The sequence below is a fragment of the Podarcis filfolensis genome (genome assembly GCF_964270895.1).
Source record: "Podarcis filfolensis genome assembly, chromosome: 13".
NCBI lineage: Eukaryota > Metazoa > Chordata > Lepidosauria > Squamata > Lacertidae > Podarcis > Podarcis filfolensis.
Window position 1 is genome coordinate 24383945 of NC_139615.1, and position 14483 is coordinate 24398427.

Below are 14483 nucleotides of genomic sequence, written 5' to 3' on the forward strand. Positions count from 1 at the left end.
TCCTGTAACAGTTTCAAAAGCTCCCTCTAGAGGGAAACAGTCTCCACTTGTATCAATCCTTTCAAACACAACTCAAGCCATAAAGGATAGTTTCAATTTTCAGTTACTTTTCCTCCTTTTTAAACGCAGAAGAGGACAATGGAAACAGTATCTTTCTCTTATTTAGCTAGCTGTCAAATACTTTCTGTTCACAGTCAATGAACTCTCCCAAAACGTCACTCTTTCTGGCAGCCCTTTTCCAGGTTCAGAGCAGTGGTAATTTGGTTTTTCACTCTCTCCTGCAGGCTCGCTAGGTCCAAAATTTCCCCCCTCTTCTCCTGCTTCCAAGGGGGGTTTTGTAATTTTAACCGATGGAAATTTAATCCTTTGCCAAAGGCTTTCCAAGACTTTAGCTTGTAACGTCTTTGCTTCAATCTATTTACAAAAGAGGAAGGCGGACTTCCTGTTTAAGACCTTCCCGTTTCGGTGCCAAATTAAGGTATTTAAGGACCCAATTTTCTGTTCTACTCACGGGTAGTTGTTTAAAGTCCAATTGTCCACAGGAAAAAGTCAGCGCTCTCCGGCAACAGCAATGCGGCTTCACTCCGTGAAAGAAGCAGTCAATTTGAAGCACCGCGCCACTCACCCGTCACTCCGGATCCCCAAAACAGGGTTTCCCCGCGAGTAGGGGAGGCACAAAAGGTGCCAGCCGAATCCCAGGTTCACAAGCTTCTCTCGCTTGTGATTTCAATGGGTCTCCACCTTCGCCGTGGCGGTCAGACCCTGCTTTCCACGGAGCAAGTTCCTCCCGATCGGAGGAGCTCCGCCATTGCCGGAGGCGCCAACCCAGACTTTACATACTGTAAACCTAAGGACAACCTAAGGACAAGAACTTTATTACTGTTGATCTTTGCTAGCTACTCTAGGAGCCTTGTTGATGAAAAAGGAATCTTAAAATGCTTCAGTTACTGTCAGATGGCAATGGTGGTTGCTTGTGAGTAACCAGTCAGGACTCTTTTACTGGTTACTGAACCAAAAGTTCACGTCTGCCTCAATCGCTAGCAGAATCCGGGAGTGGTCATTTCCGGATCCTCCCCCAACATATTAGCTTAGTCACCCCCAGCCTTTTCCTTCCTTATGTGCGTTTTACACCTCTGCGCAGGGTGGGCGATGGAAGAGGTGTGCTTCCCTCCTGGCTGGCTTGACCAGGAGTGGTGCTAAGGCTCCCAGCAGCATCCTCTGGTCCCTTCCCCTCTTCCCCACTGGAGGTGTGGCTTTCCCCACTACAGGAAGAGTGTGCTGGTCCCATGGGTAGATCAAGAGGCGAGGTCCAAGTCCAGTCCGAGGTCGAAGGAGCAATATGGAGGCCATCTGTAAAAGCTGAGGCCGGGAGCAGGGCAGGGTTCGAGCAGGAACCAGCGACCAACAATGTTGCTTCCACAACTTGGGAGTGGGGCTGGCTGGCATTTATCTGCCCTGAGGCATAGGGTGGCCCCGATCCTCAGGTGACTCACCTCTCCTGGCCTGGAGGTGAGCACTCCTCCTGTGGGAACTTAGTTCCCTCCGCCTCTCTGCCCTAAGCCTCTACAACCCCGGAGAGGCTGGAGGGTTATCTGACCCAGAGGCAACCTCAGCTTCCTCTGACGGGGCTGAGAGTGGAGCACCTGCAGGCAATGGGTCCTCCATCACCTCAGGAGCCAGAGCAGACTCAGCTGGTGCCTGCACCTGAGGATCCAGCACAGGTGAGGACCCTTCAGGCTCATGCCCCAGCCCCAGCTCAGATGGCTCTGGAAGCGGGGAATCCTGTGCAGGCTGGAATTCCTCAGGTTCAGCATCCGACTCGGAATCCCAGGCCATCACAAAGAGGAACTGGTTCGCAAGATTTTGGGAGGTTCCCTGTAACCCAACTGCCCCTCTCCTTCCCTTCCCTGTTCCGATGGGAGTCCCCTGACAATTACCAAACAAACACATGTGATTATTCCACTAGTACTGCTTCATTTATTTAAAATGAGAAATAGAGCTAGGGCTGAACAACTTTGTCTGGATTTTCACTTTTGGGAATATGGCAACCCTAATAAAGCAGTGATTTTTCTCTCACACATGCATCTGTGTAACTATCAACATATTCAAAGGGCAGGGCCTTCATCCCTCATATTTATGGTGGTAGTGGTTAGAAGTTGAATCAGCAGTGTAAATAAAAGCTGGTAATAAAGTGAGGTGTTTTCCCCTCATAGCATACAGCAAAACACAGATATTTAATTCTTCATTTTGTTAATGCTTATTATCTGTTCCCTATTATTCAGCTCAGGCCTCAACAAAATAATATAACATTTGGGGGAAAAGATGCAACCTAATAGACCAGCACTGGAGGCTAAGATAGAGAAGATCTCCACAGCTACTGTATATTTCCCCTTGGTACTCAGGTAGGATGGAACAAAGGACAACCAAACACTGCAAAATACCAACATGCTGAAAGTGATAAACTTTGCTTCATTGAAAATGTCTGGCAATTTCCTGGCAAGGAAAGCCACTGTGAAACTAATTATTGCCAGAAGGCCCATGTAACTAAGGACACAGTAAAACATAATCACAGTCCCCACATTACATTCTAGTATAATTTCCTCAGGCATTGAGTGCTTGTCAACATCTGGGAATGGGGGAGAGATTGCCAACCACAGTGTACAGATGCCTGCTTGAATAAGGGAGCAGGAAATGACAATGGAGTTGGCCAGCCTTCTCCCCACCCACATTCTCATCCTGGATCCTGGTTTTGTGGCTGTGAAAGCCAGAATCACAGTGACAGTTTTTGCCAGTACACAGGAAACAGCCACTGAAAAGATGATGCCAAAAGCTGCTTGTTGCAGGAGACATGTCATCTTTTTCGGTTGGCCAATGAACAGTAAAGCACAAAGAAAGCATAGCAAGAGGGTGACAAGGAGAGTATAGGTGATATTCTGGTTGTTGGCTTTGACAATGGGAGTCTTATGGTTCTTCAGAAATGTTCCCAGTACCAGAGTTGTGATGAAAGCAAGAGAAAGAGCAACTATAGCTAAACTGATGCCTAAAGGTTCTTCATACGACAAGAAGCTGATGCCTTTGGGAATGCATATATCTCGTTCCTTGTTTGGATAGTTTTCATCTGAGCATTTAGTACAGTCATTCATATCTGGGAAAAGAAAAGTATGAACCTTAGCTCACATATATACTATCAGTCCCAGAAACATCCCATGCCTTTCCCTCAAACTCAGAAAAAGAAATGTATCTATTCAAATTGGAAAATACTTTGAATTGTTGTGGGAACTTGTTTAATTGCTTTGGAGCTATGTGGTGCTATAATATGATTTTGGGCTATAATGGCAAGGATGTGGTAAGCCAGGTGAGGTATGAAAAGGCATCCCATGACTGTGGTGAATAAAAATTGACCATATTCTCAGTTTTGTGAGAAAGAGGAGAGAGAAACCTGCCCTTAGATTTCAGAATAGGGAAGCAGCAGCAGAAGATAGATGGTATTGCCATGAATCTGAAAAACAAGTAGAAAAGCTGAATAGTGTGCAAATACCTTGATTCTACGAAAATGCTTTGTAACCAATCAGCATGTAACATGATATATCCTCCTGATGGCTTGATCTAAGCATCATGCATAAAAATATTTCCTGGGCACCCATGAGATATATAGGCTTTGGAATCCATTTCCCAGTATCATATTACTGCAGTCTCAATAAAATACCCCCACATCCTGGTGTGATTATTGGCTCTGGTTAGCACAGCATCAGACTCTTATCCATAACAGCCCCTTTGAAAATACCTTATTTTTCGCTCTATAAGATGCACTTTTCCCCTCCTAAGAAGTAAGCGGAAATGTGTGTGCATCTTATGAAGCAAATGCAGGCTACACAGCTATCCCAGAAGCCAGAACAGGGAGAGGGAGCCCTGCGCAGTGCTCCATCTTGCTGTTCTAGCTTCTGGCTTCATGTGACTATCCCTGGCTTTTGAAGGAGGTAGGGGAAGAGACAGGGCGCACAGCTCTGTCCCTTCCCCCGCCTCCCAAAAAAGCCCCCAAGAGCCGCGCTCCCTTTATTTTTTTATTTTTTAAATGAATTTTATTAGTATTTTCCACACAACAACAACACGAAAGATATCAAAAAATAATCATACACAACACACAAAAATCAACATTTGAAAACAAAACAAAAAAAACAAAACAAAAACAAACAAATCCATATCTTACAAGTTAATATTATAAACACTAAAACAACAAGAAGACATTGACTTCCACCAATCCCACAGCACCTCCTTTATCTCTCATTGTGTCTTCCTGCTTTCCTTTCAAAGAGCACACGGCTTTTACGGGAGATGGGGGGAAGGGACAGAGAGTGGCTCTGTCCCTTCCCCCACCTCCTGCAAAAGCCCACAAGAGCAGTGCTCCCTTTAAACAGTTCGCCGCTCTTGGCTGGCTTTTGGAGGAGGTGGGGGAAGGGACAGAGGGCAGGTTAGCCGCGCACAGCCTCTTCTGGGCAGGGGAAGCCTTCATTCCGCTGCCCGGGAAAGGCTATGCGTGGCTATCCCAGAAGTCAGAACAGCAAGAGGCTGTCCCAGAAGCCAGATCCCTCTTGCTGTTCTGGCTTCTGGGATTCAGAATATTTTTCCTCCAAAAACTAGGTGCGTCTTATGATCTGGTGCATCTTATAGAGCAAAAAATATGGTAGCTTGTTAGCCATGGCTAGATTTAGATCCCCATCATGTGTGAGGAAACTAAGTTCAATTCACTGTGCAATCATTTATGTCTCTTACCTTCCTGGTTTGAAATCTTGCCCTCTGGACATAGGATGCAGTCATAACAGCAAAATGGCTTCCCTTCTTTCACTTTCTTGCTAGATCCTGGTTGGCAACTTTTAGTGCAGGCGGAAAGAGGACAGGCCTGATTCATAAATTAAAGAGCAGAATGATGAACAGAAAATAAGGTGTTTGGAATCCCTCAGGTGCTAGACCCAGCTTTGTGTTACTAAAATGACACAGCATTTCAGTAGGGTATGAATTGGCTCCCTTGAGGGCACCAGACACTGTAGAAGCAATTACCAACCCTAGTCTCAACAGCTACTATCTGAGGTGGAGGAAATCATTTGGGGACATTTGATGAATTCAGTCTCTCAATATTCTAATACAAAACTGACGTGCAGCGTAAATTAATAATGCAGAGTTTTAAAGAATAAAAGCTTTACTGAGTAAATAAACTTCTTCATAAACAACATGGTTCCAAACAGTTTGACTGAGATTACATACTGACTCTGTTCACAAATAAGGCAGAATGACTGACTGAAAACTTACAGAGAGCACAAAGAGAAACTGGCTGCTAAGTCACATGTCAGGGTGACTCAACAGTTAGGCCTGAATAACTTTAGTAGGTCCAAATGATTGTGCAGTCTCAGCACTTCCCAGCCTGCTTTGCTGCTTCTGCTCTCATGTGTCTATGTCACATGACAGTCCCCCAAAGACCTAGAGAGCATAAGTATAAACATGAAAAATTAACTTATTCATATATTTTGTCCACAAGATTTAGCTTTGCAATCAGTTCAACATGTTGCACCCTAGGGAACGCTTTTGTAAATAAATCAGACAAATTATCCTGTGATTGACAATAAACCAACTTAATCACATTACGTTGTATATAGTCTTTAACATTGAAAAATTTGATGGCCACGTGTTTTGCATGTGCTGAAGTGTTCCCTGAATTAGCAATTGTGATACAAGCTTGATTATCCTCATAGATTGTGACAGGCTGTTGCACTTCATATCCCAAATCATTTAATACATAGATGTGGCAACAAAACCTTGCTTTTTAGATTTCCAAGCAATTAGTGAACTTCTAAACATGACCACTAGACCGCTGGTTGATTTTCTCGTGGATGGACAATTTGCAAAGTCACTGTCCACAAACACCTGCAAATAACTTGAATTAGATGCAGATAACTTTATACACTTATTCTGTGTACCCTTCAGGTATCTCAGTATTTGCTTCACAGCAGCCCAATCAAGTACACTAGGCTTACTTGCTTTTCTGCTTAGAATACCTACACAAAATGAAATATCAGGCCTCGACCATTGGCTCAGGTACAGAAAAGATCCTATTACCGATTGGTATAAATCTGGTTGATCAAACAAAACATCACTTTCAGTCTTTTGAAAATCTACAGTCATAGGGGTTTGCACAGCATTGCAATCCTGCATTTCTAGCTGTTCAAGCAGACCTTTAATCTTTTGCTCTTGGCATATTAAGAAACTTCCATCTGCTTCTCTGCATATTTGGACCCCTAAATAGTGACTTATTGGTCCTAGGTCTTTCAGTTTGAAATGTTTTTCCAACTGATTGCTATCTTTTGAATTTTACCTGTGGAACTACCTGCCACCATCAAGTCATCTACAAAGATCAAAACCAATATGTAATTGTCTCCTGATCCTCTTGTATACAAGCAAGGGTCAGCAATGCTCCTTTTAAATCCAAGATTTAAGAGTTGTGTGTTTATACAATCGTTCCAGTATTTAGCACTTTGCCTAAGACCATAGACAGCTTTGTCTAATTTCCACACCAAATCATTCCCCTCCTCAAACCCTAGGGGTTGTCGCATGTATATCACCTGGTCCAGAGGAGCATTTAGATATGCAGAAGTAATATCATAATGACTTACTTCCAATTTCTGAAGAAATTGGAAGAAATTTCTTGGAAGAAATTCTTGGAAGAAATTTCTTGGAAGAAATTGAAGAAATTTGTATCTGAAGAAGTGTTCATGCACACGAAAGCTTATACCAAGAAATAACTTAGTTGGTCTTTAAGGTGCTACTGGAATTTCTTGTCAGCTGCAACAGACAAAACAAGCCTCACTGTTTCTGCCTTGGCAGTGGGCACAAAAAGCTCATTAATAGTGAATTCCTGGCTTTTGTGTAAAACCTTTTGCTACCAGTATAGCTTTAAAACGTGTGTCACCAAACACCTGAGTCTTCCTTTTAAAGACCCACCTGCTAGAAATTAACTTTTCACCTGGTGGCAATTTGGCTAGTGTGTAAACCTTATTTTCTTTGAACGATCCCAACTCTTCTTTCATGGCGTCAAACCACTGGGTTTGTTCCTCGGAAGGTAGTTTCAGAACTTGAGCAAAAACCCATAGCTCTGTACAATTAACATGACACACTTTTGTTGCACCAAAAGTCAATTTATCAGGGGGAATACCCTTGGTAGTCCGTGTGGACCTCCTAGGAATAACCACTGGGCTTTCCTTCTCTTGTTGCTCCTCCAGTTCATCATTTTGTTTTTCCTCTGATTCACCGCTTGTGGCACTTTGCAAAGTGTCAGTGTCAGAGGGCAAATTTTCCCCACTTTCTAGTCTTTCTCAGCAGCTGGCTGCCTGAGGGGCTCCTGTGGTTGTACTGAGAGGAATTAAAATACTAGGATTGGCATGAACCTATTCCCACCTATCCTGTTCAGTTATTAACACATCATTTTTTCCAGCTTTAGGTCTCTCTGTGACCCCATCACTTGGTGGAGAATGCTGTAAAGGGTACAAGCCATCCACCATTTTAGTAGAAGCAATTACCGTATTTTTCGCCCTATAGGACGCACTTTTTCCCCTCCAAAAATGAAGGGGAAATGTGTGTGCGTCCTATGGGGCGAATGCAGGCTTTCGCTGAAGCCTGGAGAGCAAGAGGGGTCGGTGCGCAACGACCCCTCTCGCTCTCCAGGCTTCGCGGAGCTCTCCGCAAGCAGCGGGAGCGCTCCCGCTGCTTGCGGAGAGTTGCCTGCATGCCGAAGCCTGTGCGCGCTGAGATCAGCGCGCCCAGGCTTCACGGACCTCTCCGCAAGCAGCGGGAGCGCTCCCGCTGCTTGCGGAGAGTTGCCTGCAAGCCGAAGCCTGCGCGCGCTGAGATCAGCGCGCCCAGGCTTCGCGGACCTCTCCGCAAGCAGCGGGAGCCAGCGCTGGGCTCCCACAGCTTGCAGAGAGCTGCCTGTTTGGGGGCTGGGGTCGGGGGAAGCTCGGGCCTCCCCCGCCGCAGCCCCCGCCTGGGGGGGAGGGAAATAATTTTTTCCCCTTTATTTCCCCCCCAAAAAACTAGGTGCGCCTTATGGGACGGTGCGTCCTATAGGGCGAAAAATACGGTACCTTGCCCTGCTTCTTAATAAAACATTCATCACCTTCAAACATAAATTCGAAACCAACATTGGTAAGGCATGAAATTGACAATAAAGAAAATTCTAGTTCTTCAACAAACAATACATCCCTCAATTCTGCATCTAGGCATGGCAAATAACACGTACCTATACCTGATTTTGGGCAATGCCGCCCCTCAGCAAGACAAATGCTGTCCTTGCCTTTTGGCAATTTGCTGAGTGTTGTAAAGCAGTCAGGGCTGTTCATTATGATTCTGGCAGAGCCAGAGTCCAAAATGTAGCTGTCTAGAGAAATTTTCTTTTCTTTTCTTGCGGCGGCCAAGACGAAATGCGTCCGTTTTCCTGTCTCATGTGGATCGCTCGCTTTTCCTTGGTTTTTCACACGACAATCTTTCTTCATGTGCCTGAGCTTGCCACACTGATAGCATTTCTTTGCCAACATGGCACGATCCGTGGAGCGTTCTTCGGTCCCATCTCCTCCTGAGAATCTGGGTTTCTGGTTAGCAGGGCAACTCAAACTCTTCTGGTCTGCCTTCTCAGCTTTTCCACGCGTTTTTCAGATTCATCCTGTAGACGGGTTGTTGCGTACACCATCGATAAATCTTCTTGCCTCATGCTTTCAAGAGAGGCTATCACAATATTAAAGCTTGGTGGGAGACTGTATAGCAGGATATAGACTTGATCCAGGTCTGGAAATCTTTTTCCTCTCCTTTGCAACTGGAGGAATAACATGCGCAAAGTCTGGAGATGTGTAGTTAAACATCCACCTTCAAGTAGCACAGTTCTATACAGTCTCCTAGTTAGTCCAATTATTGAACCAGCACTGTCAGACAGGTGTATCTGATGTAGATGATCCCAGTATTGTTTGGCAGAGTCCAAATCTGCAATGTGCAGGACATGTGGTTCCTCTAGAGCCAACAAAATGTGTGCTCTGGCTCTATCATCCTCTTCACATTCCTGCTCAGACGGTTGTGGATTCAAACCAGCTTCCACACAGTGCCAAAGTCTATCACATTTTAGAACCAGTTCATGCTTGAGAGCCCAAGTCAGGTAGTTCTTACCATTCAGACGTTCCATCTAGGCAGTGTTGCCAAGATAAATAATTCTGCAGGTTGCTGAGCTGACATGGCTTCTGCTCCTTGCTGCACCAGGTCTGCTTCTTCAGTACGCGGCCTTACCACTGGACCTTCAGTCCCTTCAAGGTCCTCACCAACAGCACCCTAATTTTCCAGCTTTAGCAATTCACCATCCATAAAAGACTGGGCCCCATAACCTGACGCGCAGCGTAAATTAATAATGCAGAGTTTTAAAGAATAAAAGCTTTACTGAGTTAAAATAAACTTCTTCATAAACAACATGGTTCCAAACAGTTTGACTAAGATTACATACTGACTCTGCTCACAACTGAGGCAGACTGACTCTGAAAAGTTACAGAGATCACAAAGAAAAACTGGCTGCTAAGTCACATGTCAGAGTGACTCAACAGCTAGCAGTTAGGCCTGAATAACTTTAGTAGGCCCTAATGATTGTGCAGTCCCAGCACTTTCCAGCCTGCTTTGCTGCTTCTGCTCTCATGTGTCTTTGTCACATGACAAAAACGTCCTGATCCATACCATCAGAATGTGAAGTTAACTATCCAACACATTGTGTTTCTTTGATCAAAATATGTAATTAAATATGTGTTCTGAGAGAAAATATGCATATTAAGTAAACATGTTCATTGAACCAGTTTTGTTTTTTAAAAGGAACTGAACTGAGCTATTCATAAAAATATGCATCAATAACAGTGGGAAGATAGCTTAGTTGTACAGAGAGTATACAAAAGTAATATGTAAATAAATAAGGAGAATGGCAGTAAATACCAGTGTGTGCCATGACTCCTACACCAGGTTCTTCACCTCATCCCTGTCCTTCCCTTCTTCCACTATCTCCAACTTCACTACCACCCCTCCCCTTTTCTATTTTAGAGCTCCCCTATCAACTTTAGTTGTCTCCTCTATACTTCCTGCTGTCAACTCTCAGTTTCTCCCTCTGGCCTCATTTCATCCCCTGTTGCCTTCTTCTCATGAAAAATCAGGACACTGAGGAAGGGGGAAAGGATACCAGAAAGGAATGTTAGTCACAACTGGTACAAATTGAAGATAGGGCAGGAGTGGTTGGGGACTTTGGAGGTACTCATAGGACAGTAGTAGGGGATGTTCAAGGGGCAGCTGACACATCATTAGAACCAGAGGTGCCTCCATCTCTATGGGCACAGCGGGCTGTGAGGCATCAGGAATAGTGGGAAACATACTCTAGAAGAGTGAGGCAGGCAAGGGAACACAGCCCAGCTCACTAATTGACCAGGTGGTACCATGAGGCTTGTTAGATCTGGGAGGAATTTTGTGGGCACTCAGATGACTCTAGGCTTTCTGACCCCGGATCACTTGCAGACGTGGGAACCTGGCCTTACTGTTTGAGTCAGGACTTTGCTTGTTGTATTGGACTGGGACCAGTGTTTGACCTTTTGGACTATCTAGCATTGCTCTGGGGACTGTTTGCACCAGTGCAATGTACTTCCAGTTATGTGGGTGGTTCAGGACACATCTCCACCCATTCACCCATGTCCTTTCCCCCCCGCCTTTCAGTCACATTTTATCCTATCTTCATTTTTTATCCTTTTTTGGTCCACACTATATCCTCCTTTCAAAATAAAACAAGTATTTCACAAGTGTTCATCATCAAATGAAATCAGTTATAAAGATCAGGATAGAACAACAGGGCTCCTTTATTATTAGACTTTTTGGAAAATGCCTGTGACTTGGATTCTACCTGGTTAAACCAGCTGTGCCATGTTATTACTTCTTTATCAATGGTCAATGCTTGATCTGAAGGCGCTCCAGGATCTATCCTTCCGACTCTGATTCTATGAAGGGATTGATTGGAGAATATAAATAAATAAATAAGGAGAATGGCAGTAAATACCAGTGTGTGCCATGACTCCTACACCAGGTTCTTCACCTCATCCTCCATGTCCTTCCCTTCTTCCACTATCTCCACCTTCACTACCACGCTTCCCTTTTTCTCTTCTACAACTCCCATATCAACTTTAGTTGTCTCCTCTATACTTCCTGTTGTCAACTCTCAGTTTCTCACTCTGGCCTCATTTCATCCCCTGTTGCCTTCTTGTCATGATATATCAGGACACCGAGGAAGGGGAAGAGGATCCTGGCAAGGAGTGTTAGCCACAACTGGTACAAATTGATGATTGGGCAGGAGAGGTTGGGGACTTAGGAGGTACTCACAGGACAGTAGTAGGGGATGTTCAAGGGGCAGCTGACAGTCCATGGGAACCAGGGGAAAGGGACACATCATTAGAACCAGAGGTACTTCCATCTCTATGGACACAGCGGGCTGTGAGGCGTCAGGAACAGTGGGAAACACATAGAAGACTGAGGCAGGCAAGGGAACACAGCCCAGCTCACTAATTGACCAGGTGGACACCATGGGGCTTGTTCTGGGAGGAGGTTTGTGGGCACTCAGATGACTCTAGGCTTTCCTACCCTGGTTCTCTTGCCGAGGTGAGAACCTGGATTTACTGTTTGACTCTGGACTTTGCTTGTTGTATTGGACTGGGACCAGTATTTGACGTTTTGGACTATCTAGCATTACTCTGGGGACTGTTTGCACCAGTGCGATATACTTCCAGTTATGTGGACACTCTTCACCCATTCACCCATGTCCTTTTTCCTCCCCCTTTCAGTCACATTTTATCCTATCTTCATTTTTTATCCTTTCTTGGTCCACACTATATCCTCCTTGGTCCACTTGTATTTCACAAGTGTTCATCGTTGTCAAATGAAATCAGTTTTAAATTTCAGGATAGAACATCAGGGCTCCTTTATTATTAGACCTTTTGCTAAATGCTTGTGACTTGGATTCTACCTGGTTAAACCAGCTGTGCCATGTTATTACTTCTTTATCAATGGTCAATGCTTGATCTGAAGGCGCTCCAGGATCTATCCTTCCGACTCTGACTCTATGAAGGGATTGATTGGAGAATATAATCCAATTGATAATATCCAAGCTAGATGCTACCTCCCCATTCTTGTTGAAGGATACCACATCTCCTGCAGTGTTATTAAATGAGATACTTCTCAGAATGTGGTGGAGCTAAATTGAAAACAGAAAAGACAAGTGTTTAGAAAAGGCTGCACTCTAATACAGGGCTGAGCAATCCTTTTTCTTCTGAGGCCAGAACCTACAGTGAGTGGAGTCAAGGACAAGCATGTAGAGAGGCAACCCATTTTCTCCCACATAAATGTTTCTCTCTCATTTTTTCTGTCAGGCCTCTCTCTCCCTGTTACATCCCTCATGCAGAACAGTGGCGTGTGACCCCGTGCTCTGACGAAAAATTTGCAGGCTGTCAAGGGTGTTTCACAGCCAAAGGAATGCACATGGCAGATAATTATTTATTGTCAAGAATATCACATTTCCTTCTACTCCTCTGTATGCCTATACATATATAGCAGCTACACAGCTACACAGCTATTTGGTTTGCTGTAACAATTGGAATAGCAAGAATGCTGCTCATCTCTGTTGACTGTTACCACTGCTTCCTGACTGTTAGTGAAATGGTGTCTCAATGGGCCACAAAACATCTCCAAGGAAATGCTTTATCATGTACTGGGGGGGGGTTCTCCTCAAACATGGAGACAGCCATCATTGCTCTTTCCTCAGAGAAACAAAGACACAGCCATCATCTGTCCACAAAATTATAGATTCAGTTCCTCCTCATATTCCATATGCCTGAACCCTGAGAGGAAAGAGCAAGTTGACAGTATTTAGGAAAACCATACATTGTGAAGGAATAAAAGTGCTCTTCCATGTTGAGGATGTTCAACCCGTTACCTGCCAAAACAGTGGATTCTGATTCTTCACTCTCCCTCCATATGCCATTCCTATGTGTCTGGGTCTGGATGTGGACATAGCATGTAAAGCATGGGCGATGGCATAGACAGTACTGTGGATATTGTAACTGTGCCCTGTCATACTCGTTTCAAAAAATGATCCTGGAAGGTTCTCTAGCTTCTCTTCTCCTGTGCAAATGTTCCCCTCCACCTGGTCTGCAGTGATATCTGGGAATACACAATCAAAAGCCTGTTGCCAGAAGTCCCTGATAAAACCATCCCCATCTGTGTTGGAAGGGTTTCTGTGCTCAACATACTGATGAAATCCTGGTGGGTCACTGAAGTGAATTTCAAAGGCTATAGCACCATTGAATAGTCCCGAATCCCAGTTTCTTTGATAGACAAATGAAGTGAATTCAATCTCAGCTGTTGCTATCCAAACTTTACTTTTTACATTATTTGTCATATCGTGTTCTGATAGGTATGGAAGCCATTTAAAAAGTGCCATAGAATAAAAGTCTCCATTGACCACCACTACATTAGCCTTGCTGCTCATTATTTTATCATGTATTTTTGCCCCCTGTTGTAGCATATCTTTAATTTCAGAGATGAAACTAAAATTGGGAATTCTTTCTATGAAGGCAAAACAGATGCCATTTTGAGAAAACAATTGAAGTACTGTATGCACAAATCTTTCCCCATTGTCATTGTCCATTGCAGTGACCCCAATCCATGTCCACTTGAAATGCAGAAGCAAAGAGATAATTCCCTCATATTGAAGGTCTTCCTGGGCTGTCAACTGGTAGAAGGAAAGCCCTGGGGTTTTATCATTCATCACTGGAGCTGTGCCATAAATGAGCTAAAGAGGGAATGGAGGAAGGGACGAGACAAAATATAATTTCCAGAGTTATTTCAAACTATTTATGTACATTATATGATGAATTCTGTTGGCCGCATGCTGTCTTTCATTTATTCAAAATAGACACATTCATATGAGCTGAAAACTGGGATAATTTCCCATTCCTGCTTGTTAAACATTTGATCTGATGAGTGGGGGCAGGCACTGTGTCATTTATTTATTTATTTATTTTTTGTGTGTGTCATCTCGCCCCAATAAGAGGATTAGCTACCTGTACATTAGATATTATTTAGCTTTGTCAGAACTGTAAGTTCCGAATTTATTTTTCTAGAGCTTCTTCTTTCTTATTCATGATGCACAGAACCCAGCCAAGAGCAAAACTGAGATTTCCGCCTCCTTTTTCTACGATACCTCCCACTTCTTTTATGAAACCATATTTCAATTGTGAACCAGCTGTTCACTACTATTACTCCTTTCAAGCAAATATTGATTGTTTCTGCTACTTAACACAACTTCATTATGTGTTTAATCTTCCCCAAACCCATTACTTTTGGGGGGGTGGTGTGGTGAGGAGGGAGAAGGATTTTCGTGCCAGTTA

At 44.0% G+C, this 14483-nt stretch overlaps 1 protein-coding gene and 1 long non-coding RNA gene across 2 annotated transcripts; one reads left to right on the top strand and one right to left on the bottom strand.

The window, feature by feature from the left end:
* Nucleotides 1–2008: 2008 nt before the first annotated feature.
* On the bottom strand, nt 2009–13879 carry LOC310746725 (vomeronasal type-2 receptor 26-like). The gene is made up of 4 exons (XM_083580717.1): nt 13028–13879; nt 12062–12289; nt 4771–4897; nt 2009–3145 (listed from the first exon to the last, which is right to left on the bottom strand). The coding sequence occupies exons 1-4, from the start codon at nt 13859–13861 to the stop codon at nt 2235–2237; spliced, it is 2100 nt and encodes a 699-aa protein (XP_083436843.1). The 5' UTR covers nt 13862–13879; the 3' UTR covers nt 2009–2234.
* On the top strand, nt 11581–13036 carry LOC310746733. Its single transcript, XR_014540786.1, has 2 exons — nt 11581–11697; nt 12465–13036. It is a non-coding gene; the product is annotated as an uncharacterized lncRNA (long non-coding RNA).
* Nucleotides 13880–14483: the final 604 nt, after the last annotated feature.

Excerpts from the sequence above, each read along its gene's own strand:
- LOC310746725 (XM_083580717.1), bottom strand. The coding sequence starts at position 13,861 with ATGAATGATAAAACCCCAGGGCTTTCCTTCTACCAGTTGACAGCCCAG. Across the intron at positions 12,290-13,027 it reads AGAATCCACTGTTTTGGCAG|CTCCACCACATTCTGAGAAG; the intron begins GTAACGGGTTGA and ends TTTTCAATTTAG. Across the intron at positions 4,898-12,061 it reads GGCACAGCTGGTTTAACCAG|GCCTGTCCTCTTTCCGCCTG; the intron begins GTAGAATCCAAG and ends TTTATGAATCAG.